This window comes from Lissotriton vulgaris, chromosome 8, assembly GCF_964263255.1.
Source record: "Lissotriton vulgaris chromosome 8, aLisVul1.2, whole genome shotgun sequence".
NCBI lineage: Eukaryota > Metazoa > Chordata > Amphibia > Caudata > Salamandridae > Lissotriton > Lissotriton vulgaris.
The window spans coordinates 1,571,472,452-1,571,498,912 of record NC_141696.1 but is presented as its reverse complement, the minus strand read 5'-3'; the positions used below and the strand labels follow the sequence as shown (position 1 = coordinate 1,571,498,912).

The window sequence follows — 26,461 nt, the reverse complement described above, 5'->3', positions numbered from 1 at the left end:
TCCTCACCCAGGCACACAAGGCACTCTACAACACTGGACCAGCGTACCTCAACAGATGACTCAGCCTCTATACCCCCACCCGCCAACTCCGCTCAGCAGACCGCGCCCTCTTCCCCTGCATCCAGCGGCAGGACATTCTCCCACCTCGCTGCCAAGACATGGAACACCCTCCCCATCCGCCTGCGGCAGATCAAAGACCTAACCTTCAGGAGACTTCTCAAGACCTGGCTCTTTGAACAGTAGCAGCTCCCCCCCCCCCAGCGCCGTGAGAACTTCACGGGTATGTAATGCGCTTTGCAAACGCTATGATTGATTGACCGATTGAACTCTAAACAGAGCTGGGGATCTGCGCGTTTGGTAAAGCAGAAGCATTGCAGATTTACGGTGATGCTGCCACTATGCCAACTCTACATAGAGCTAGGAATTTGAGCGTTTGGTGAGCCAGAAGCAGTGCAGAGTTATGGTGGTGCCGCCACTCCACCAAACACTTAATGAGTCCCTTTCTTTCATCTCGAGCTTTGCTCCGGCTTGAACCTGCCACCATGAGGCACATAGTGGTAATGAAATCACGAACAACAGTCTGATAAACAGCAATGCATCGTTCTATCAGAGAGCAGGACAGGATGGGGGTAGTGGAGGAATATCCAGCTGGGGTCAGAGGTTCAGAAACAGGGCTGCAACCCCTTCACCTTTGTAGATAAAATATATACAATTCTGCATGTACCAAAATACAGACTTGCAAGTGCAAACACATACACAAAACATATAAAAAAACTTTGAAAGCACCACTCGGGCATTAGAAATAGTCTCTTAACGCTATTAAGGCCTCTTATTTCAAACTCATTTTCAGGCCTCCAACTCCTCAACAGCTAAATTCCAGGCAGTCTCCAGTCTCCAGTCTGCCCTGGGTCAAAATAACTATTATACCCCTTCCAAGTTGGCTGAAACAATTTGGTCTAATTTTTTCGATGAGAAAATCATGAAATCAAGCCCATACGCAACTATAGTGCCCAGCTTCTGGTTACATTCTGTTTATGCAGTATAATTACCAGCCTTTGCCCTTTTTGTCACTCCTTTAACAGCTCTCCCACTGTTTAAAGATTAGGAAAAGGTGTACTTGTTATTTACATCTCTAAAGACAGGGTCCCTGGATGGCGTATGCTCAGTCGGTACACCTGCGTTTACCTTTATCTTTAAAAACGGTTTTCATCTGTCACTGTCACTAGTGGGTGGAAGACACAGCAATTGGTGATCCGTTCTGGCTCACCAGATTTCTACGATCTGGATGATAGCCAGATGACTTTAAAACCTAACGTAGGCAATGAGATTGCCAAAGTCGCTGTATTGAGTTGCATCAGACAGGATTGCAATGATGACATTTCTACCTTCCACATCCTGCTGCTGCAGTTGTGTCCTCCTGTTACTTCCAAATGAGGATATTGAAGCAAAAACACCTTTTTCTTCATTACCACATGAAATCTAGTGTTAATGTTACCATCATTTCTGGATTGAACTATGCCAATGCTTGCTAAATTGTTCAGAAGATGGCACCATGAACTATCACAAAGTTCCTTCTCTTTTGTTGTATCCTCTATTTAGAATGGACTTTGTCTTGGCCTGCAGAAAATAGAGGACCATTTTATGTTTAGGAAGGCTCGAAATATTGATCTATTTTATTGATTATATTCATTTCCTTTCTGAAAATGTTAGCCAGCTCAGCGTCAGGTTGCCTGAGGGCATTTTTTTTTTCCCTTAAATCTTTTTATAAAACCAGCAACCAATCTTTTTATAAAACTAGCAAGGAAGATGGCGGCCGGGTAGGAGCTCCCGGTGGGAGCTCCAAGTGCTGGGGATCCCAATGTTGGTTTTTATCCCAGTTAGCACCCGGCTCGCGTTTTGTGCTAAGCAACACAAGAGTAACTGGAACAAGTAACTGGATGTGAACTAACAGTAACTTCCTTACCTGCCTGGCGTTGGACGAAAGCTGCTGAGGATCCCCGACCTGCCTGGAAGCTGAGCCTCGCAGGAGAAGACGAGCCACCCACACCTTCCTCTTCGGTCCCTGGGCTCCCCCTGGCCAGTTTGCAGAGCACGACACAGATGTCTACTGCCGGGAGCCCGCCGCGCTCGACTGGTGCACATTGTGGCTGCTTGTGAGCCAGTGGCTGCCTGCGCGACGAGCTGTGGCACCAGAGGTATCCGACCCGCCTGCAATCACCACCGCTGGCGCTGGTCATCGTGGAATTGGACCGGGATCAATGCTGGCGCCGGACGGATGACGGGAACCCTGCTGCGGAGTATTCCTGCTTGCCTACAATCACCGCCGAGACCCCCGGTGCCCCGTTGGGAGCTGTGCTGTCCTGCGCTGCGGAGTATTCCTGCTTGCCTACAATCACCGCCGAGACCCCCGGTGCCCCGTTGGGAGCTGTGCTGTCCTGCGGAGTATTCCTGCTTGCCTACAATCACCGCCGAGACCCCCGGTGCCCCGTTGGGAGCTGTGCTGTCCTGCTCGCTAAGCTCCTGCCTGAGTGCTGCTCCGGGGCCCCAGGGCTCCAGGTCGGATTCTTCACAACGCGGCGACACCAGTGGAAGCAAGCGCCCTGTTGCCAAGGTGAGCTGCAATCACCGCTGAGACCCCCGGTGCCCCACGGGCTGTCCTGCTCGCTGAGCTCCTGCCTGACTGCTGCACCGGGGCTCCAGGGCTCCGGGACGGAATCTACACAACTCGGCGACTCCAGTGAAAGCAAGCGCACTGTGGCCAAGGTGAGCTCTGTGTCCCCCCCCCACTCTACAAGCTGAGCTCTACGTCCCCCCCCCACTCCACTCCCTGAGATATTCTGGAGCCGCGATCGGGGATGTAACTTTGCAGATGGGGGGGAGAGCGGTCTGAATGAGTGCAGGTGAGAGAGGGCAACCCTACCCCCGTGAGACTCTCGGTGAGATTGTGGATCATTGCTCACACCGTGTCTCTCAGTCGGATGCCCTGCCGCCACCCTCCCCCCACCCCCCCCCCCCCAATAATGGACGTACAAGTATAAGTTCCCAAATGCCGCGTCTGCACAGGCGAGTTGGTGAATCGCCTGTCCTGATTAGCACTGGTGCAGCATGGTGAGCACGATGTTCATGAGGCTCCTGTAGTTTTATGCACGCAAATAACTTCTGTGAATGCACTGAATGTACTACCACATTGGTACGGGCATGCAGAATTGTTTATGTGGACAAAGCGGTCCACTAACTAAAATGGCGGGGCCATAAAGAGCCATAAATCGCCTCCACTGCCCACCAGATGACCATGAGGCTACATACCAATGAGCTCAGGGGTCACCAAAACAGAGATAAGACGCCCTCCTCTCCTCCTTGCAACGCTGGAGCTGTACCTTCTCCTCCCCACCAACTAACACAGATGATGGACTAACCCGACCTGCCCTAGAGTAGAAAGGGAAACCTAACTCTCTAAAAGTCTTCAACAACAGACAAAGGACTACTACAAAGGACGCTTGTTTCTGCATGTGCTACTCGGGCGGCCATCTGAACATAACCTAAGAACTGGCCTTTTTATACCAATCCCACCCACCACAGACTGTACATAGCTCTGTATCTAAATCTTCGTGTGATTAAGTGTCTGCCTTTTATTGCAGTATTATATTTCTCATGGTATTTTATACATTTTGTGTAACCTGCACCCATTTTCACTTTTTCCCCACCGGTAGTACACAGATCGCGACCTCATATTTTACCGGTTGCTCACTAGCGTCATATGTGTCTACTGTAGCCTTATGTTTGCACCTATATTGGTTCCGGTATATCTTTAGTATTTTATTCCAGTATATCTATAGTAGTACATTCCTATTTGCATATTGTATAATTTGTAAGCTGCACCCATCTCACTTTTATCCCTATTATGCACTGTCTGCTACCTCATATACTTTGTTCATTTGTAAGCTGCTAACGCTCTTTCTCAGGAATGGCACCCAGGATCTGGAACTCACTCCCTCCCGAAACCAGGCTCATCTCGTACTTCACACTTTTTAAGAAAGAAGTAAAAGCCATTCTCATGGCCAAATACACTTGACCTATTAACGTTCTCTGTAAAGACTCTGCACCAATCTGTATTATTCTGCATGATCCCTACGACTATGTGTTTTACCTGTATTATGGACTTACCTGACTATCTATGCACACATCTATCTGTAATATTTGCATTATTGATGTACCTGTTTTACTTTACTCCCCAATGACCTGAGTTTCACTCCCGTGGTGGTATTCCCTGCTTTGTAAAGCGCTCTGATATCTGCAAAGATCTTGTTCGCGCTATATAAAACTTTCAAAATAAATAAAATAAGCTAATTTGATACAACAAGGCTGAAAGCGTTCACATGAACGTCACCAGTTATGTACAAAAACAACATGCTTCACCATAGTGGAGTAAACAAACCAGTGACTGCGATCCATATAAGGTAAGTTCTTTCATAGTTTGACAGTGCACAGGGTAGGAGTCGCATTCAGTTCAACTTCTCTCAATCATCGGGGAAGAGGAATGGAAGTATGCTTCGGAGGACCCTCAGTCCCTCTCACACACCCCTATATTTCCACCAGGGAGACCATATATGTTCCCTTTTCTTGTTACAACCCCTACTTTCGTATATCACCTGTTCTGCTCGCTAGCACCAGTCTAGGTCGACCTCCCACTCTGACACGGACGGGGAGATAGGCGCCCCCCATCGTCACGCGATATTGCGTTTTGCACCCTCAGCAGCTAGGGCCCGCCAGACTCTATTGTGTTGAGCCAGTCTCCTGTCTCCTCCAGTAGGAGCCACCTGGCACCCATGGGCACCTCCACTCCCAATACTCTTGACATCACTGTTGTCTCCCCTTGCCAGAATGAACTGATGACTGGGCATTCCCATACAATATGGAAGAAGCATCCCCTCAGCTATTAGAAAGCGTGGTCGAAAACCTGGTTGCAGCTGCCTTTGTCACTGGCGGATCGGCTCGCACTCATCAAGACCGTGGTATTACCCCGATTCCTTTATTTGTTCGTGAATGTGCCCATAGTGCTCAATTTGTCCTTCTTTAAAACACTCTTGAGGCCATCTGCTTCGACTGGTGTGGGGAGGGAAGGCGGCGAGAGTGCTGTGGTCGGTTCTCACACGGGGGTATGAGCAGGGAGGCTCAGATTTCTATGCATATTACCTAAGCGCACAGGCTCAATACCTGTACCATTGGTACAGGCCACATGCTTTCACGCCGCACGTTGCAGTGGAGGAAGGGGATGCAGCTCCGATTCCTCTGCATAGTGTGGTCACTCATCACTCGAAGGGGTACCCCGAAATCGGAGATAATGCGATTGACGCTACGGTGTCGGCCTGGCAGCGGATAGGGAAGCTGGCACAAAAGTTACCGTTATATGCACCGGACCTGTGCCTAGAGTATCATGCACAATTGTCAGTGACACAAGAGGCAGGCATTTCCCATATGCGGGACGTGTACCCCAACGCCACGTTTATCTGACAGGATGACCTGAGTCATATTGTGAATCAGTCGCTGCTCTTCCGATTTGCTATACATCGCTTGCGACGCGCGGCCCGGGAACATTATACTACCTTTCCGGATGAGCCCCCTGCACTGGTGTCTCTACAAACTGTCCTCACCGTGCCTAATAATAAGAGATTAATATCCAAACTCTATAAACTTATTAAAGACGAAACGGTGCTGGGCGGGGATAAGAGTCGGGCCAAGTGGAATGCATGTCTGGCTGTTCATATTTCTGAAGATAACTGGAAGTTTATATGAAGTACTGGCGAGATGTACGATGGGATGATCGTGGCTGGAGAGTCCACTGAAGGGAGCAGCGTGATTGACATAAGAACACTGGGTACATAGACTGGCACTGAGATTGTGTTCTCATGTTATTATTTCTTTTTTGTCGCATTGTTTTTTTTTTTTTTTAATTATTATTCTTTATTGTGGGTCTGGCATCCGCTGTTTTGTATTTGTACTTGATTGCTTTTATATTGATGGCGCTTACATGGGAAGTTTTCGGAATTGGCAGACTGTTGCTGTAGGTAATTCAGCAATGTTGTTTTTGTACGTACTATACTTATGTTGAGAATGTCACTGTTTTTCTTTTGTTGATGACAATAAAAATTTTAAAAATAAATAAAACATTTTTTTTTTAAAAGAAGCATCCCCTCAGCTGACAGCCTCTTGCACATTGCGGTGACAGTGCTTTGCCCCGTTTGTGCAGCAGTGTTGGGGGTAGTATGAGCGGTGCAAGACCCTGAATTGTACCAGTCTGAATATTGCCCTAATCACCATTTCTCTGGGGCTCTGCAGCGACTCTACCCAATCCTCATCCTCAATATTGCCCAGGTTGTCTGTCCAGGCACTCCTAAGGGGGGCTAATGGGTCTGGTGCATTGTTCATTATTTTTTTATAGACTATGGATGTCCCTTTGTCAAGAATGGGTTCTACTAGTAGTCTGTCTTCCAGGGGGGAATGGTCTGGAGGGTCATTCCCCGTTGTATGTCTTTTTAAAAGATGTAGAAGTTGGGTGTAGGGGAAAATGTGAGCATGTGTTAGGTCATATTCTTGTTTAAATCGTCAAAAGGGAGGGGTGCTCCGTCTCTCAACAGTCCCCTAGGTGCTCAATACCTATAGGCCACCATTTTGAGAAACTCACTAAATTAGCCACATCTCTCAGTTGGTCTCCCATCCATAGTGGCGTCATGCCTGGCAACCGGTCATGCCAGCCCAGGAATCGGTTTGCCTCTTTCCAACATTTGACCACTGTTGCAGTATGTGCTGGCCAGTCCTGCTGTGGCTTACGAGCATATACGAGAGGTTTGTGGTTCCCTTTTGGCATTGCTTCTCTGTCCATTCTATGTGCTGACTCCTCCCTACCAGTGTAGACCCAATCATTTATTACTATCAATTGCGAGGCCCAGTAGTAGAGTCTGATGTCCGGGACTGCTAAGCCGCCTTCGTAGACCCCCCTTCTGCAATTTATTTAGGGCAATACGGGACACGCCATAGCGGAGTGCAGAGTTCTTGGGCTATCTGTTTGAAGAAGATGGTAGGGAGTGTTCTGTAGAACATTCAGGAGGCATGGCAGGGTCATCATTTCCTATAGGGCTGCTCTGTCCATTAAAGGCAGTGGAAGGCACTCGCTTATTCAACCAGTGGAGGAATGGAAATGAATCAGGAATCAAGCCCCCTACGCTCAATAGTTTGAGACCTACCGAGGCCTCAAACAAGCATATGCTGCAACATTCCAATGAGCAGACTGAAGATGCACCTCTGGCCAATAGTATAGCAGCAGTGCTTTTGTGAAGATGGAATTAAAAATATTTCATGTGCTCACTGTCATTTCACAGAAGGAATGTTTGAAGCACTGCCAAAAAGGGTCATGGTTTTGAAACAACGTAGAGAAAACTAGTTATTAAGTGCTTTGTATTGAAATCTAAATGAGCTGTTTTTAGTTGTCAAATCACTCATTCATCTTTTTAAAAGAACTCTGCGAGTAGGCTACAGGCATAGTCAAATCCACTAAAACAGGTCAGTAGCTTATAAACACTGTCAAATCCACTAAATTATGTTAGTTTTAATCATATCGGGTTTGACCAATAATATGTTTATAATCAGGACTCGACAAATCCACTCGCCCGCTCTCATTTGCGAGGGAGAATTGTTGAAGACAAGCTATTTTTAGGTCCTACTCTCCCTATCTGGCTAGTAGGAAGACAAACTAACTTTTGTCCTCTGTCTTTGAAAACGGAGCAAATGTGACAAGATAAGATTTAAAGGCATCTTTATTGCTCACAAAGTTAATAAGCAATAAAGATGCCTTTAAATCTTGTTATCTTGTCACATTTGCTCCGCTTTCAGAGACAAGAGGTCAAGTAGGTTGCAGTTGGGTCGAGGGGATTTTCCAAGGTACTAGACCTGCAGGACTAGTACCATTTTCCGGATTTTTCGAGCCCTGATAATGTACAAATGATTGCTATTGACTTTAAGGATGGCCCCGCCTCCACTGACCTGTTGCCTCCAGAGAGTGACAATAAAGCCAACCAATGGTAAGAAGTGGACAGACTGTAAGCCCTTGTAAGTTCTTGGTATCCCGGCAATAGGTCTTTCCCTAACAGACAGAGTGTCCTGCCTAGTAGCCTAATGAAGTTACATTGGTATCTTAATCCTAAATTGTCAGAGGGCAGCTTTTCTGCTGGTAAAAACTCAGCAAGGTTTTCATGAGTTCCAAATAAGTGGTGGCTTTATGAGCATGGGAAGCACAAGCTTTGCCGAATGAAGTTGTTCATAAGGTTTCGAGTGGGCAGGGTTAGCGAAGAGTTCCTGGTGTGGAGGAGCTCATCAATCTTGGGGTTATGTGGACAGGGTTAACGAGGAGCTCCCGGTGCAGTCTCCTTCCCCAGATCTCATCAATCTTTTTTTTTTTTTTTAATTTTTGAAAACCTTTATTGTGCATCAAGAAAAGAACAAATACGGGCCCACAACCATCAGGCCGGCCACAAATACTCATAAAGCACCATTGCATATAATACGGCGACACAGTAATACGTCATTACAGTCAGCAAGTATTTAAGAGTTACACTGTAAAGCGCCGTGATACCGTGCCCCAGGATCAATGAAGGTTAATTTTAAATTTTCCTTGCAACTATTAAGATTCAATTTGTACGTTTTCTTAATCATGAAAGAGAAATAAAAAGCTAAGAAGGCAGAGTCCGTGCAGGTGGAACATGACATTAGCTATAATTCACCACGCAATCTGACAACCCAACAATCAAGTCCCCCCCAGGCGGCATGGCAGCTAGAAATATATGCAACAAGGGTATCAGTCCCAACATCCCACCCAATGTCCGCCGCCACCCATCCCCTAGTAGGCCTAAACACGGACCAAGACAGAAAAAGAGGAAAAAACAAAAGTGAAAGGAAAAAATAAGGCACCATAGAAACTAAAACTAGAAACTAAAATTCTAACCCCCCACCCTACACGCATGCAGAGGCTACGGCCTGCCCCCCCCCCCCCAGCAGTGTGTCTGTCGCCCAATAAACCCGAAATATAGCAAGAAGAAAGGGAAGAAAAGAAAAAGGAAACAAAAGAGTACTATAATAACCAAAATATAGAGAATGAGAAAAGACCATCCTAATCTCCAACTCTCAAAAAAGGGCGGGAGGAGGTAGGTTCAACATACTCCCGGTCACCACCGGCCCCGTAAGCATCCCCCACCCCAATTACCATCAGCACGACAGAAGTAGCAAACAGAACTGCAGGTGGGGAGAGTCATTTCTAAATGTACGAGTAAATCAGACAAAAAGCAGTCCCAACCTAGTCCCCGCCCGTCAATGCGTCCATTCCACTAAAGAAATCACCTAGCCCTGGCCCGATCTTGGGTGTCCCCACGTATCCACCCCCCGTGAGAAGCCACAACCGTCGGAGAAAAGGAGAAAGCCCGACCCAGTGAGAACAAAGAGGCAAAATGGCCGCACTCGATGATGAAGAAATGTCCAGGGACAAAATGGACGTCGCCAGTCCCAAACAGAGCCAACACATAGAAGGAGCTGCATTTTCAATATAATAACACTTTGCATTGCAGAAGGTGTCGATGTCTCCATTAAATAGGCACAGTCTAACAGGATAGTCGGATGTTGTAGCAGCAGCCCCGTGGACTCCGCGGGCGAGGTTGTGTATTGCACCGGAGAGAGAGACACTGTAGCAGCGCCAGGGCGGTCAGATCGCAGCTCACACTCTGTATCATCGCGAAGTTGCTGTTTAGTCACACACTCCCGCAGCAACAATGTATCACTGACAGGGATCAGCGGAGGCTGATCGACATAGCGAGGAGAGAAAACGGGCAAAGTATAGCCCGGTCCAGTCACAAACCCATCCAGTTTCTCCCTCAACAGTCTCGAGTTTGCACGCCACTCATCCCGCAGTCGAGTAAGAGCACGAAGCACAGAGGCGCGGGTAAATGTCTGTTGATCATTCATTACCCCCGTGGTACGAGGCGCAGTAGACAGGTCCGCTTCCCAATCGGGTACGAGCTGGGTACACCGGGCAGGAGCCGAGGCGCCGTCCGCCATAGTTGTTGGGGAGCCAGCCGTCTTGATCCTGCCTCCAGGGACAACAAAGGATTACCGGCGAGGTCAGCGCTATGGTGCGGTAATCAATCCCTTCGGAACAGGACAAGTCCGCAATCGTGGACGGCTTATAGCGAGGCGTCCCTCTCCGCTCGGCACAGGCAGAGGCGAGGCAAGGAAGGAGCCCCGGCAGCCGGGGGCGCCTCCGACACTGGAGGGAGCAAAGCGCGGCTCACCTCCAGAGTCCCACAGATGAGGCGGTAAAATAGACTCCCAGCTGGCCAGCATTACCCTCCACACAAGCGCCCGGTGTAAACGACCACAGAGCCATCCGACCAACACAGGATGTCAGCGCCGTTCCAGATCGATCAGCCCCCGCAGCTGCAGCAGACACAGGCGGTGCGCTGTATCGCGGGTCCCGGGTCCAGGGCTAGGATAGGAGTCGGCGTGTATCTCGACGAAACCTCAGGTTAGCAGACAGATAGGGACATCGGAGGAACACCAGTAGAGTCAGGAAACGTTTCCAAACATCCCGCTGGTACGCAATAGCAGGATAGTGGACAGGATGGCCGTGCGGGAAACAAAGGCTCCGGGAGACGGGAGACTACACGTCCGTCTCCGCGGCCATCTTGGCTCCTCCTCAATCTCATCAATCTTGAGTTTATGTGGGCAGGGTTAGCGAGGACCTCCCGGTGCAGTCTCCTTCCCCAGATGATCTCATCAATCTTGAGTTTATGTGGGCAGGGTTACCGAGGAGTGCAGAGGATCTCATCAATCTTGAGTTTATGTGGGCGGGGTTAGCGAGGAGTTCCCAGTGCCACCTCCTTCACCAGATCGCATCAATCTTGAGTTTATGTGGGCGGGGTTAGCGAGGAGCTCCCAGTGCCACCTCCTTCACCAGATGATCTCATCAATCTTGAGTTTATGTGGGCAGGGATAGCGAGGAGTGCGGAGGATCTCATCAATCTGGAGTTTATGTGGGCGGGGTTAGCGAAGAGTTCCCAGTGCCACCTCCTTCACCAGATCGCATCAATCTTGAGTTTATGTGGGCGGGGTTAGCGAGGACCTCCCGGTGCAGTCTCCTTCCCCAGATGATCTCATCAATCTTGAGTTTATGTGGGCAGGGTTACCGAGGAGTGCAGAGGATCTCATCAATCTTGAGTTTATGTGGGCGGGGTTAGCGAGGAGTTCCCAGTGCCACCTCCTTCACCAGATCGCATCAATCTTGAGTTTATGTGGGCGGGGTTAGCGAGGACCTCCCGGTGCAGTCTCCTTCCCCAGATGATCTCATCAATCTGGAGTTTATGTGGGCAGGGATAGCGAGGAGTGCGGAGGATCTCATGAATCTTGAGTTTATGTGGGTGGGGTTAGCGAGGAGCTCCAGGTGAAGCCTCCTTGGCCAGATCTCATGAATCTTGAGTTCATCCATCAAGGGTGCTGGTGGGCAGTGCGAGGAGTGTTTCTTAAAGGACCCATAACAGCACGTGGTGGGACCTGAGGATATTATAACAGTAGGCGCTAAGCACTGGAACTCTAATCGGTTTGGATTTCTTTCAACGGTTAAACAAGTTTGCGCGAAATTCATCAATGAATTCATATCATTCTCGAAAATGTTAAGCTGCCTGGCTTTCTCCCAGCTAAGGTCAGCAGGCCTGCCTACAGCATCATTACACGCCCTCGGTGCAACTCTTCAAGGCAGAGGATCTTAAGAAGGTATTTTATTTGCCGAGACGTTTTGTGTACCAAATATGTTATACAATTTGAAAACACCAATAGGAGCATCTGATTCTATATGAAATATTACCATCATTAACCATAATTGACCATGAAGCAGGCCAGGAACTAGGACAAGAACACTCAGACCATCTCTTGATGGAGACGCACACCACCTGTGCGAGGCTGACACCCATAGAAGAGACACAGAAATCTGGCACAAGATCGCACAAGGTACATGACACTCATTCTGTCCTTCATCTGAAGAGCATTCACATCTCACCACCCCCCTGTCAGACCAACAAAACCGTGACACCCTATTTGTGTAGCGCGGCAAGATGAAAGCAAGTGGTTTTTAAACACAGTCAATTAAAAATAAAACAAGGATTTTCAATGCAATAGGTCTCACATTCACGCGAGTTTGAGCTATTGGCATTGTAAATTACACTGCCTTTTATTTATGTTTTGGGTTTTAAAACATAAATAAAAGGCAATGTCATTTACAATACTAATAGCTTAAACTCTCGCAAATGTGAGACCTATTGCATTGCAATAAAGGGCCTTCTTGACCGCTTGTTAGAATGCAAATTATCAGAGGAGGAGACCAGCTTGCTACGTCTTCAAAGTAGTGCTGTGAAAATGTGTAAGTGTTGTAAATTACACAGACATAAAGAGTAAAATGAGAGTTACAGATGATCCGGCCATAATAAATTTTGTTGATAATGTTGGGAATTTTAAACACAATCATTTTCCATACTAGGAGCCAAGGCAGATGGTGCAGAAATACGGTCCCACCTGTTTAAATTAAACAAGGCCCAGCACTTTTAATCATCTGTATTCCACTAGATAAGTATGTTGTAACAGGAACAGAATACAAAGTGCTGGGACTAGTGGCTTAGTTGAGTTATGTGCCCCTGTAGGGGCCTTTGTATGATCTCATGTCACAGGAACAAATCCTAAAGGATCCACTCAGACTTTCATCCTTTTGAGTTCGACAAAATAAGTACCACTGTGTTTGGTAACAATAAACATGGTATTCAGCAGCAAGATATCCTTCTGGGTGAACGCGCACTTTACAAATCCATGTTATGATAAAGTGCTCAAGGCTACTGAATTTTTTGTTATCTAAGATTACGGTAGTTGACATCATAGCATCAAATCATTTTACAAACAATAGTTCCACTCGTGCCATCTTTACTGCACTGCAGCATTTTGTTATGCATGAGTTAACATCATTATACTACATGCAGTTAGGGTGTCTATCCATGGGAACTCATGACACTAGTGCTGCAGTTCATTGCGATGACTCAGCTCTTGGAGAGGAATCATCTTTGGGAAATTGTCCTGACTGGTCTGAATTAATTCAAACAAATAGTTAACTCTAGCAATAGTTTGAAGCTTGAAACTTTTCTAGATTCATATGATGTGCACTACTTCACCATCTAGCAGTTGGACCATAGGTAAAACGATAATTTTTGGGTGTCAACTTTAGGCAGAGCTAAAGGTTGACTATGAGCTCAAAATGTTGCAGTAATTATCCGCAATCTTCATATTCTTTTTCTACAGACGGTTTCAGAAGTGATGTGGAGATTGGCAACACTCATGCTGAATGAGATAATGTGGGCTGGCAGACACTGACCAGAGCATCAAGTACTGAAGAGTACACCCCAACAAAACAGACATGGGCCAGAGCATCAGGTGCAGAAGAGTACACGGTCAACAAAAGATAGAGGTGTACCAGAGCGTTACGTACTGCAGATTATACGCTGAAGGAGAGTAGGATCTGCTTACTATGGCTACCCCCACTTTTTGCTGGTGTTTCACTATTTTTGGACTTTAGTCTGGCTGGAGCCCTACTATTCAGGACCCCAGCCTAGCTGCTTCCTCTCTAAATTGATTGCATTTACTTTAGGTACATTCCAGATTGGTTACTGGGGTACCCTTGTGAGTCCCTAGTATATGGTACCTTAGGTACTAAGGGCATAGGTACCCCAGAGGCCTACCAGGGGCTGAAGCATGTATTATTCCACCCCTGGGAAGCCTTCCAAAATGGCACCACAGGTCTGCTACTGCAGCTCGGGTAAAGTGATGTAAGCACCCCTTACTAAGACATAGGTTACCTATATCTACCTTTAATGACAGACACATATAAACCTATAAGTCACTCCTATGCAGGCCTTATCAATCCTGAAGGCAGAGTGCTTGGTTTTGTGTGAGAGGGTGCCCATGCATGAGCAGGACCCCTCTGCAGCAGCTTTCGGAACTTATTCTCTGAGGCTGTTCTGTGATACAGCCATACCATATACTCTTAAGTGCATTATAACCTTGCGGTAAATGCTAACTTTGGGATGGCTGCATCAAAACATGTCCTATTTGGTGTCAAACACTTTGGAATCCTACCCTCCGCCAGTCCTGGCGGTGGGGGTAAAATTCCACCCTTCTAGAGGGAGAAGACATGTACACACTTACCTGACCGGTAATAGTTTAACACCTTGGCTGCTAGGTGTTTTCCCCTCCTGTGCTGGAAATTGCTATTTTACTTTTTTTATGACGAGCTCAGCTCGTCATCAGCACAGCTCAACTGTGCATCATGACGAGCTGAGCTCGTCATGAGCATCGAAAGGGTTAAAAGAGCCCCAGCATCACAAAACGGATGCTGCAGCCACAGACACAAGTCTGACCTCCTGCTGCTGGACTAAACTCCAGCAGGGGAGGCCTGGACAATCGGTTTCCTGTCAAGTCAAGTCAGAATTTATATAGCGCACTACATACCCAGAGGGTCTCAAGGCGCTTGAGGAAGGGGGGGAAGATTACTTATCGAATATCCAGGTTTTAAGCTGTTTTCTGAAGGCTAGGTGGTTATGAGTGAGGCGGAGGTGGGTGGGAAGGGAATTCCAGGTTTTGGCCGCTAAGTAGGAGAAGGATCTACCCCCCATGGTAGCTTTGTAGATGCGCGGGACGGCGGCGAGGGCTTGGTTGGACGAGCGCAGCTGGCGGGTGGGGGTGTAAAAGGAAAGGCGCGTGTTGAGCCAATCAGGTCCAAGTTCGTAGAGGGCTTTGTGTGCGTGGGTGAGGAGACGGAACGTTATCCTTTTGTTGACGGGGAGCCAGTGCAGGTCTTTTAGGTGGCCGGAAATGTGGTCTTTGCGAGGGATGTCTAGTATGAGTCTGGCTGAAGCATTTTGGATGCGTTGGAGCTTTTTCTGCAGTTTTGCGGTGGTACCGGCGTAAAGGGTGTTTCCGTAGTCCAGACGGCTTGTAATCAGTGCATGAGTGACCGTTTTTCTAGTTTCGGTGGGGATCCAGCGAAATGTTTTTTTGAGCATGCGTAGGATGTTGAAGCATGATGATGAGACGGCGTTGACTTGTCTGGTCATCGAGAGTGAGGAGTCCAGGATGATGTCCAGGTTCCGTGCGTGGTCCGTCGGTGTGGGGGCTTTTCCTAGGGCCGTTGGTCACCACGAATCGTCCCAGGCGGAAGGGGAAGCCACTAAGATGAGGACTTCCGTTTTGTCCGAGTTTAGTTTCAGACGGCTGAGCTTCATCCACTCGGCTACTTCTTTCATCCCTTCATGTAGGTTGGTTTTGGCGGTGGTTGGGTCTTTGGTGAGTGAGGGGGATCAGCTGAGTGTCGTCGGCGTAGGAGATGATGTTGAGGTTGTGTTGACGAGCGATTGTTGCGAGGGGGCTCATGTAGACGTTGAAGAGGGTGGGGCTGAGTGATGATCCTTGTGGGACGCCGCAGATGACTTCGGAGGCCTCTGACTTAAAAGGGGGGAGGCGGACTCTCTGAGTTCTTCCAGCGAGGAACGAGAGGATCCAATCCAATGCTTTTCCTTGAATTCCGATGTTTCTGAGGCGTTGTATCAGGGTGCTATGGCAGACTGTATCGAAGGCTGCGGAGAGGTCAAGGAGGATGAGGGCGACTGTGTCTCCATTGTCCAGTAGTGTTCGAATGTCGTCTGTTGCTGCAATGAGGGCGGTCTCGGTGCTGTGTTTGGCTCGGAAGCCAGACTGTGATGAGTCGAGTGATTTGTTGGTTTCGAGGAAAGCGGCAAGCTGATTGTTGATGGCTTTCTCAATGACTTTGGCAGGGAATGGGAGGAGCGAGATGGGGCGGTAGTTTTTGAGTTCGGTGGGGTCAGCTGTGGGTTTCTTCAGAAGGGCGCGGAGTTCGGCGAGTTTCCAGCTTTCTGGGAATGTGGCGGAGTTGAGGGAGCAGTTGATGACGTCTCGGAGATGGGGTGCTATAATGGAGTTTGCTTTGTTGAAGATGTGATGGGGCATGGGTCAGTAGGGGATCCTGAGTGGATGGAGTTCATCAGGTGAATGGTGTCTTCTGTGGTGATTGGGTTCCAGTTGAAAAGGTTATTCGGAGGAGGTACAGGTTCGGAGGTGGGTGGGGTGGACTGGTTTACGGGTTGGTTGTCAAAGCTGTTATGAATGTCGGCGATTTTGTCATGGAAGAAGGAGGCGAGGGAGTCGCAGAGGACTTGAGAGGGGGTGATGTCGTTTGAGCTGGCGGTGGGGTTGGTGAATTCTTTGATGATGTTGAAAAGTTCCTTGTTGTTGTGGGCGTTGTTGTCTAGTCGGTCTTTGAGTGCTGATTTCTTGGCTGTTCGGATTAGTTGGTGGTGTTTGCGGGTGGCGTTTTTGCATGTGGCTTGGGTGATAGTGTTGGGGTCTTTTCTCAAGGGAGCGACAGAGCTTCTTGGATTTCTTAAGGTCATCGTTGAACCAGGGGGCGTTCTTGCTTCCTTGCTTGATTTGATGTTTTTTCAAGGGTGCTAGTTTGTCGGCGGTTTGGGTTAGCCATTGTGTGAAGTTGATGGCGGCTTGGTTAGGGTTCGTTGAATAGGCAAGGGGTTTTTGAAGAAGCGATGTGGAGATCTGGTCGATTGTGATTTTGTTCCAATTTCTTCGCAGATTTGGTTGAGGGTGGTTGTGGGACGTGGTCTTGTTGTAAATGAAATGGATGCAACTGTGGTCCGTCCAGTGGAGGGGTGTGGTGTGAGTGAAGGAGATATGCTTGCTGGAAGTGAAGATAGGGTCGAGTGTGAGTCCTGCATAGTGTGCGGGGGTGTTGACAAGTTGTTTGAGTCTGAGATTGGCGAGGTTGTCCAGAAGGGTGGTGGTGTTGTTGTCGTTGCTCTTTCCAGATGGAAGTTGAGGTCTCCCAATAGAATGTATTCTGAGGGGAGGGCGTGTGGGGTGATGATGTCAGTGATCTCCTCGCTGAATTTGGTACGGGGTCCTGGTGGCCTGTAGAGGAGGGTGCCTCTGAGTGTGGTCTTGGGGTCGGTGTGGGTCTGTAAGTGGAGGTGTTTGGAGATAGCGAGATTGTCTTCTGAGCTGGTTGAGATGCGGATGGTGTTCTTGTGGACGATGGCGATGCCTCCTCCTGTTTGGATGGTGCGGTCCTTACGGATGATCTAGTATCCGTCTGGGATGGCTATAGTGATGTCTGGGGCTGAAGAGGCATTCATCCAGGTTTCTGTTAGGAAGGCGATGTCAGGGGAAGTGGTGTCGAGTAGATTCCAAAGGTCGATGGCGTGTTTGTGGACCGAGCGGGTGTTGAGGAGGATGCATTTAAGGTGGTTGGTGTTGGATTTCTGTTTGGTGTTTGTGGGTTTGGTGTGGGTCTTGATGCAGGTGAATTTGCAGGAGTGGCAGGCGAATGGTCCGTGGGTGGTTCCTGGGGTAGCTACGCAGCATCGTGGGGTGCGTCCGGGGTTCAGGGCAAGGAGAGTGGCGGCATCATACATTAAGCGAGTGGATCGAGTGGATTGGGTAGTGCGAGAACCAGGGGGTCTGGCGCTGGGCGCGGTCCAGGCGTAGACGGGCTTACTTTTGGCGCACCTTCGGCGCGGCCGTAGCGCGTGGACGCTGCGCGTGCAGCCATCTGACCTAAATGGAGAGTGGGGGGGGGGCGGAGCGTGGGAGGGGCAGCTGGGAGGCGGGAGCGAGGTGGAGGGAGGGCTCGGGTCAACAAACAAGATGGCAGCAACAACAACAAACGCTGCAGGCAGGGCGAGATTGGGGCACAGGCAGTGGAAGCAATTGGGCCCTATGAGAGCGAGATCAAGTTAAAAATACAGTCGCAGTCAAAGCGGAATTGAAGCGCGGACTCCAAGCGCTATGCTAATAGTGAATACAATGTAAGGTAATGCACAGCCAGTTAAATACAGTCAAAGCGCTATGAAAAGTTATACTCAATAATGCACAGCCAGAGATGAAGCCCAGAGGCGCGCGCTAGCGGATCGACTTGCAAAGCAGAGATAATTGCTACGATACCGGGAGTATCAGGTGAGGAGGATGCGAGGGGAGCGACCTCTCGAGTGTAACCACCTCCCCAGACAGGCTTTAGTGTATTGGGGCTGGGTGGGTGCATTCAGTGAATGCTTTTCAGACAGTGCTGGGGGCACACCTGGTGCCCCTGTGCATATCCCAGTTCAAACCAGTTGCTGGGGCATGCAGCCCTGCTCTGGCGCGAAACTGGACAAAGGGGAAGGGGTGTAACTACACCCTCCCCAGGTCCTCCCATAGGTGGTACCTTAGAGTAAGTCCAACCCCTAAACTTAGTACAAGTATAGGAACCCAGTACTTAAGACTTTAGATTACCCTGGACAAAACTCTGCAACATATATCCTGGAACTTCGACATTCTATTTCAACTAGAAGACGGACAAATCTCCCTTGGGGTCAAGGAGTGACTCCCCTGTTCAAACAGGCACCAAAGAAGTCTCTTGCCGGTCTGCATTTCCAAGGCTCCTGCCGGATCCCGAAGGATTTGCGACACAGGACCCAGACTTCCAGACTTCTCAGAGGCCGACACAAGATCCCAGGAAAGCTGAGACCCGCAGCCCCCACGAGTAACGTGGAACCGGAACCCCTGGACACCGTACACATTTGCTAGTGCATCGACTTCCCGAGGTTTCCCGAAGTTGTGCATTGGGCTACTTGTAGTCCAAGCCCCGAGCACCATCTGCACCGAAGATTGTGGGCCTACACTCCACGAGAGTTCTGTGGGCCCGCTTCTAGCATTTCTGCTCGAGGCCCCTTCGCGATCCCTGGTCTGTCGACTGGTGGGTCCCCACAAAGGTAAATTTTGTTTCTTGGGCTTCCCTGGTTGCTCCAGACGTGCCCTGACTCCTCTCCAAAGGTTGAGTCCCTCAGACCCTGCTGGTCTGCTCCAAAGCCAATCTCTGCTTTCTGCGTGGGTTGCTGTTGCCAAGGCTTGTTGGGTCCAATCCGGATACCGACACCGCAGCACTCGACATCCTTCGTGGGACAGCTTGAATCCAGCTCCTGGTTGTCGTCGACGCCGCCTGGTCCTCGTGGCTGAAGAGCCAAGCTTCACCTTCTGCACCTGAAATCACCCGACATTGGTTAGCATCTTCTCATCGTTTTCCTGGTCACTGGCTAGTGACCCAGACTCGGTCCCCTCTGCTTTCAGGTTCTTCAGATCTCCGATCCACCCTTGGATCCACCCATACATTTTCCACTTGGACGCCTGCAGCACTTTTCCGCAGCTCGTCATAGAAAAAACGACGAAACTAGACACAAAAAGACACCTATGCACCCGGCTTCCATGGGTGAGGTAACTCGAGTACTCCGGTGCTCCCGTGGGTGTTGACTCTCGAACTGTCTAGTTCTCAAGAGGTTTGCTCCAAGTCCACTCCTAAGTGTCCCTAATCTTTACAATTCTAATCGCAACTATCTCTATAGAAGTCAATGGTGATTCGCGGCTGTGTTTAGACACTGCACGCGTCCCCGTGGGTCTCCTACGTCGCTACCTTGGGTGGTTCCGGTTGCCCCAGCGGTTCTACGGGCCCTAGGCCTTGTCTCTATGTCTGTCGTGGTACTTATACCACTTTCTTAGTATATGGTTTGTGACGCCCCTAGGGCTAATCATATATTGTGCTAATTTGCTGTGTGCTAAATAAGTTTACTGTAAGTACTTTTGTCTCTATCCTCATAAAGAGACTAGAGGCACTCAAAGAACTCTAATGGCTCCCTGCGGAAATGCGGAGCACCTTCAGAACGGCCTGCCTCACCCACAAGGCCCTCCACACCGGCAAACCGGAATACTTGGCAAACAAGCTCAAAAAAGCAGGCCAAGCCAGAAGCTTGAGAAGCTCCAACTCCCTGCTGCTCATCCTACCAAAAACCAGAAAGAAGAGAACTGCGGACTGCTCTCTCTCAGGAAATGCCCCCAAAATATGGAACGCCATCCCCCCGCACATCAGAACTATACCGTCCTATTCAGAATTCAAGAGCCAACTCAAATCCTTGTGCCTTATCCGTTCCCTTGGTTGCGGGTAACCTGGATCAGCAAGCGTCCCCTGAATCCATGCAGTAATATTGAATCCTGTTACCAAGAAGTCCTGCTGTCCGAACTTTTCCGCATTCCTAATTGTCGATCGCTGATCGCTTTATTGGGTTTGTGTCTTGTTGTTCTCTTTTCATTCCCTCTATTGTAAAGCGCTCTGCTACCTTCGGGTCTTGTTAGCGCTATAGAAAACTTCTAAATAAATAAATAAATAATAGATTAAATACGTATATTTTATATGTATACCTGATGTGGTTCTCCTTTCATTTGGTCATTCACGAGATTATAGACTGGTAAAACAAGCTGCTTTACATTCCTTCAAGACTTAGCCTGAAGGCTGCTCTACACAGCTACCACTAGGATAGCTTTCTATATAGGTTGTCTTTAAACCTACCATCAATTATGGTCATTTGGACTGGTGCAAGGTGCCCACTAGAACAGTGGACAACATATGCCAGGCCAACTTCTCACATTGGTGTGCAGCGTGTGGGATTCCAGCTTGCCATTGTTTCACCAGATAAGGAGCAGTTTCTTACCTGTAACTCCAGTTCTGTAGTAGGGGTATCTCTGTGATAGTCATAAACTTGTGAATAGTCCGCCCATGTGCATGGACCCTGGAGCAATCGAAATAGTCTCTTAAGTTGTCTTATTCTGCAGTTCTGCATAGACACTTAAAAGAAAATCAAAGACAAATAATGCAGCCTAAAACGACAAGGCTACATTGGCCAGCACTTCATCTCGAAGTGAAAAGGATAGCCAAAGAATACAAAAATTTACACATTCTGCTAAGTTTCACACATAGAGAAACTCCCCTTCACAAAAATCCTTGTCATGATAGAGAGGAAGGGTTGGACAGACAAGCCCCATAGGCTGCCATTATGTGTCTGGAAAAGGGATACCGTGCCTTTAAGGAACTTTCCAGAGACCCTTGGTATCCCAGGATGCACAGCCAAAGGCCTTTTGCTTCCAGTTCTTTTTGAAGGTGTATAAAGCCAGGCCTGTAGCATTCAGTACATTATCGTTTAGTCCACCGGGGAGGAGGGCAGGTTGCTTATGACTATCACAGAGATACCCCTACTGCAGAACTGGAGTTACAGGTAAGAAACTACTCCTTCTGTAGTAGGGGATCTCTGTGTATAGTCATAATCTTGTGAATAGAATGGTAATCCCAACAAACCAACCAGCGGTGGAGGAAACAGACAAAACCACTACTGTGCAAACAGATTTCTCAATGAAGCCTGCCCAACCTGAGCGTCTGCGCTGGCATCAGAGTCCAGGCAGTAGTGTTTGGCAAAGGTATGGACCGACTTCCAAGTAGCAGCCCTACAGATATCTGCGATGGGAACATTACATAGCAAAGCTGTTGTAGCCGCTTTGCTCCTGGTTGAATGAGCCTTAGGCTTACCCCCTAAGGTCTTGTTAGCCTTTTGGTAACGTAGCTGGATACAGGACACAATACACCTAGAGATAGACTGTTTAGAGGTGGCAAGACCAGTCCTGACCGAACCATAATTTACAAACAATTGGTCTGACCTACGTATGTCCTTGGACCTAAACAAGTAGAATTTCAACACCCTTCTTACATCCAGGGAATGAAGAGACCTCTCACCAGGAGAGGAAGGATGTTGGAAAAACGTAGGTTAAGTTATCGTCTGATTAACATGAAAATCAGAAATTACTTTCGGAAGGAACTTAGGGTGAGTCCTCATGACAACCTTAGATGAATGAAATACAGTATAAGCTCTTGGCAACACAAAGCCTGGATCTCACTTACCGTGCAGGCTGATGTTATAGCCACAAGGAAGGCCGCCTTCCAAGATAAATGCCGTAGAGAGGCCTTATGAATAGTCTCAAAAGGCTCCTTCATCAACCTGGACAGCACCACATTCAGCTCCCATGAAGGCGAAGGACGCCTAACAGGGGGAAATACCTTCTTCAATCCTTCCAAAAAATCTTTAATTACAGGAATCTGGAAAAAGGATGTTTGTGAAGGGCATTTCTTATATGCAGTTAAAGCTGTGAGGTGAACCTTAATAGAATGGAAATTAAGGCCAGATTGAGCTAAATGCAAGAGGTATGGAAGGATGACATCTTCCTTGCAGGAGGTGGGATCAATTTGTGCCATGGCAGTACCCATGCGCAGTCAGGAGAGAGGCGTCTGCCGTCGAACTGATGACCCGATTCAAGACCATCATGCCTTCATTCAAGATCTCCTGGAAGTCTTCTCTACTGTCCCTCGGGAGGAGCTCAATGAATTGCTGCAGGGACTCCCACAAGGAGCGGTCATACCGACCCAAAAGCGCTGATGAACTCGCCTCTTTCATCGAGGTGGCAGCTGTACTGCAGACTTTTCTTCCTGCCGAATCCATTTGACGGCTCTCATTGTCTGGAGGGACCGTAGACGAAGGGGCAGTAGAATGCTGCTTCTTGGCCGCTGTCACAATGACAGAATCCGGGACAGGATCTGATCTTAAGAACGCCGGATCAGAATCCAGGGGACTGTACTTCTTTTGAAGTCGAGATGGAGCCGACTTCACTGAGGCCGGCGTCAGAAACAGCTCCATGGCCGGTTCCTCCAGTCCTGGCACCAAAGGGCATGAGAGGTGCCTACGCTGCAACGTTCCGAAGATCACAGAGGTGGAAGGGGTGGGCACAGTCAGTGTGATCCCCAATTTTGCTGTCCTCCTCAGCAGCACATCCTGAAACGTCACAATGTCATCGACTGGCGACACTCTCGTAGGAGGAGAGTCCGACAAAGTGGGAGAATACTTCCTGTCACTGGACACGTCTATGTACCTGGACCGAGACCGTTCCCTCCGCCGACGATGACGTGACCTCGTCGAAGATCTACGCTCACTGTGAGAGCGATGCCTTTCTCGGGATCTTGACCTTGGCTTTCTGGGCCATGCAGGAACCACCGGCCCAGGAGGCTGCGGAAGAGGCTAAGCCGGAACCAAAGGCTTCGGTTGTGGAGGCCGAGGCGGTGGTGGAGGAGGAGGAGGAAGTGGGGGAGGTGGAGGAGGAGGCGCTGGAAGGTGCGGAAGAGTAGGAGGCGTAGGCGTCCTGGGCCTTGAGGGCGAATAGGTCCGGGAATAATCAGAGTCCGGTGACCTAAGAACTCTCCTCTTCTTACAAACAGGCCTCGGGGAGGATGCTCTGGAGGTAGATCTCTCTGAGGACGAGCGCCAGCGCCGCCGCGACCGGGGACTCGCCGATGATGGTGAGACGCTAACCACAGAGGCACTAGACACCGTTCTGGGCCTCAACTTCCTCTTCGACGTCGACTTGTCCCTTCTCGACGTTGACCTCTTTGACGTCGCTCTTCTCGACGTCGCGTGTCTTCGCCTTGACGTTGATCTTTCTCTCCTCGACGCTGACCTTTGCGTCGACGTTGATGGCAAACGGCGGGGTCGCCTCGACGGCGAGCGCTTGCCTCTTCGGGACTTATCATGACGTCGATGGTGTGTCGACGCCGGTAAAGTCCTCGACGTTGACCTCGTTCGAGGTCTCAACGTCCTACCCCTCGACACCGAACCTCGACGTCGCTTCGACCCAGAGCACTGGGTCGACGGGAAACAGATGGTAATCATACCGCTCGACGCCGACGTCGAGGCCATCGACAGTGACCGGGACCGGTGCCTTTTCTGGGCCTTTTCTTGACTGGAGAGTCCTCCAGAGGCCAATGCATGGGCAGAGGACGATCCTCCATGCCCAGAAGTCCCACCTGGTTCTTGATGTCTCCTCTGCTCCAGGCCTTGGAGACGAATCTTCTCCCTGTCACGCAGGGTCCTCCTGGAGAAAGAGTGACAGATATTACAGGAGTCAGGGACATGGGTAGAAGGGAAACAGAGTATGCACACTCTGTGGGGGTCAGACTTAGCCTTCTTCCTACCACACGCAGAGCACTTGTCGAATAAAGCTGGCATTTCGACAATATAGAGGTGGCAAAACTGGTCAAAAAAAGACAGCAACTGGAAGAGGAAGACCCGAGACGTTGAGTAAAACACGTAAATCACTGGAAAAGCTCCTAAAATTGTAGATATACCCAAAAAGGTAGAGCTCAATGCTCCAGGGTGCTGCTAGCAGGAGCCGGAAAAAAGAACTGGAAGTAAAAGGCCTTTGGCTGTGCATCCTGGGATACCGAGGGTCTCTGCAGAGTTCCTTAAAGGCACGGTATCCCTTTTCCAGACACATAATGGCAGCCTATGGGGCTTGTCTGTCCAACTCTTCCTCTCTATCATGACAAGGATTTTTGTGAAGGGAAGTTTCTCTATGTGTGAAACTTAGCAAAATGTGTAAATTGTAGTATTATTTGGCTATCCTTTTCACTTCAAGATGAAGTGCTGGCCATTGTAGGCTTTAGGTGGCACCTCTCATCAAGAACTTCAAATTCAACGGACCTAAAGACGCAGAGGACTAAGAAGAGCTGCTGAACCTGAGAACTGAGTGCCTGCTGTGAACTTTGACACAAAATCATGCCTGCTACTTGTAGACTCAACAATCAAGGTGAACTGTCTTGTCCAGCTGCTGTGTAGCCTTTAAGAACACCAGAGAAACGCCAGTCCTTCAAAATCGCCCACGACCTCCCATGGAGTATAGGAACTACTCCCTTGTAGCTGCAGGCAAGCAAAAACCGCAGACACCAGTCCACCGACTTGCAGCTCCACAGCTTCACCAGTGCAGCAATCGACCAGGAAGAGGTAACTCGCGCTCTGGAAGGTCAGATCTCTCTCCCACCTTCAATCTGGAGAAGCGTCAATCGACAGGATCCGTGCCGTACCAATTGGACGCCCTGCAACCAACACCAGCATGACGAGTCCAGTCGGGATTCCAACTGCCCAGGAAGCAAGCACGTATCGTGGAACGTCGACTTACCTGCGCACAGCTGAGCTATTTTCCAAACTTTGATAATACTTAAGAAAATCAGTACTTACCTATGAAAGAAGTTCTTGGTTTGAAAATATATATAAACATAAGAGTTATTTTTCTAAACTGGTCTCCGAGTGTGGGTCTCATTTATTGCCTCTGTGAGTAGAATAAATGCTTAGCACTACCATCTGATAAGCCTTACTGCTCGCCCACACTACCACAAATAAAGCATTAGTATTATCTACTTTAGGCTCTGTAAATCCCTCTGGGAGTCACTGGACTCGGCACCATGTACCTCATTTAAGTGCACTATATAGAGAGCCAGCTTCCTACACCTCGACATTCATGAGGTGCTTGCCCATATACCCAATAGTGAGCTACAGGAGGTTCTCTAGGCTGTATATGGAGTCGCAGACTGGACATACACTTGTGGATGGCAGATATGAAGTGTAGCCTGCACCTATAATCTTTGGTGAAAAGCAAACAGTGTCTCATCTTGCGCACACACCCTTTGGTGACTGCCATGCAGTATTCTAGCCAGCACGTGCACCCATTGGTAACCCACCATTAGCAGGTCACAGGCTACAAATATAATTTTGGGGGACGTACCTGAGGTGTCCAAGGCTGTAGAAGTGGGCCTCGCCATCGGTGGAGCGCACAGCCTTCAGCGTGAATGTAGGCTGCAGCTGCCGTAACTCCAGCAGCACGATGGCCAGGTAATGGATGAAGAGCAGGGCATCCACCAGTGACACTGCATACTGCACAATACCCTGGTAATTCCGGTCCTGCGAGTCCAAGATGCGCACACCATAGAACAACCAGTAGGATACCACAAACAGGAAGATGAGCACAAGAAGGACAGCGCGGAAGACAAAAACACGTGGCAAGTCTGCCCGCGGCTGGCGAAAGAAGAGGGCCCAGGTGCCAATCAGCAGGATGAGAAGCTTAAAGGCTACTGAGATGAAAAGTCCCTCACACACAGTGCCACATGGCTCCAGCTGGTCTCTCCAGAGCATCGGAGGGAGAACAATGAAGGCTACAGGAGTGAGGAAGACTAGGAGTCCCAGCACTGCGGCCACCGTTAATCCTAGGTAACGTCGGCAATCCAACCCCACACTGTCCTCCATGTCCTTGCTGATGCGGGCAATGTCCTCTTGGGAAATGCTATGCTCGGAGGTCCCTGTGATGGCAGTCGTCGTTTCACCCCAGTTATCATCCTAATAATGCAGCATGGATGGGGAAGAGGTTGAGAAGAAAAGAGAACAAGTGGGTGGTTAGTGTGACGAAACAACATGCATGCACCATCCAAAGAACACAAAATTAACTATTCAAAACTAAAAAAACATTGTGAACATACACTACTATTTACGTTCTGTTAAGGATCATTAAGCCACAGGGCCAACAGTCTCTAATCAATGAACATGTTAATTTTCTTTCCCACCCTTAGTTTCTT

General features: G+C 48.9%; 1 protein-coding gene across 1 annotated transcript in view; it reads right to left on the bottom strand.

Annotated features, from left to right (window-relative positions):
- VANGL1 (VANGL planar cell polarity protein 1) overlaps nt 1-26,461 on the bottom strand; it is a 204,990-nt gene that overhangs the window by 94,015 nt on the left and 84,514 nt on the right. Inside the window, exon 4 of the mRNA XM_086935856.1 lies at nt 25,618-26,225. Within this exon, the coding sequence (XP_086791982.1) occupies nt 25,618-26,225 (608 nt within the window). The remainder of the gene's footprint in view (nt 1-25,617; nt 26,226-26,461) is intronic.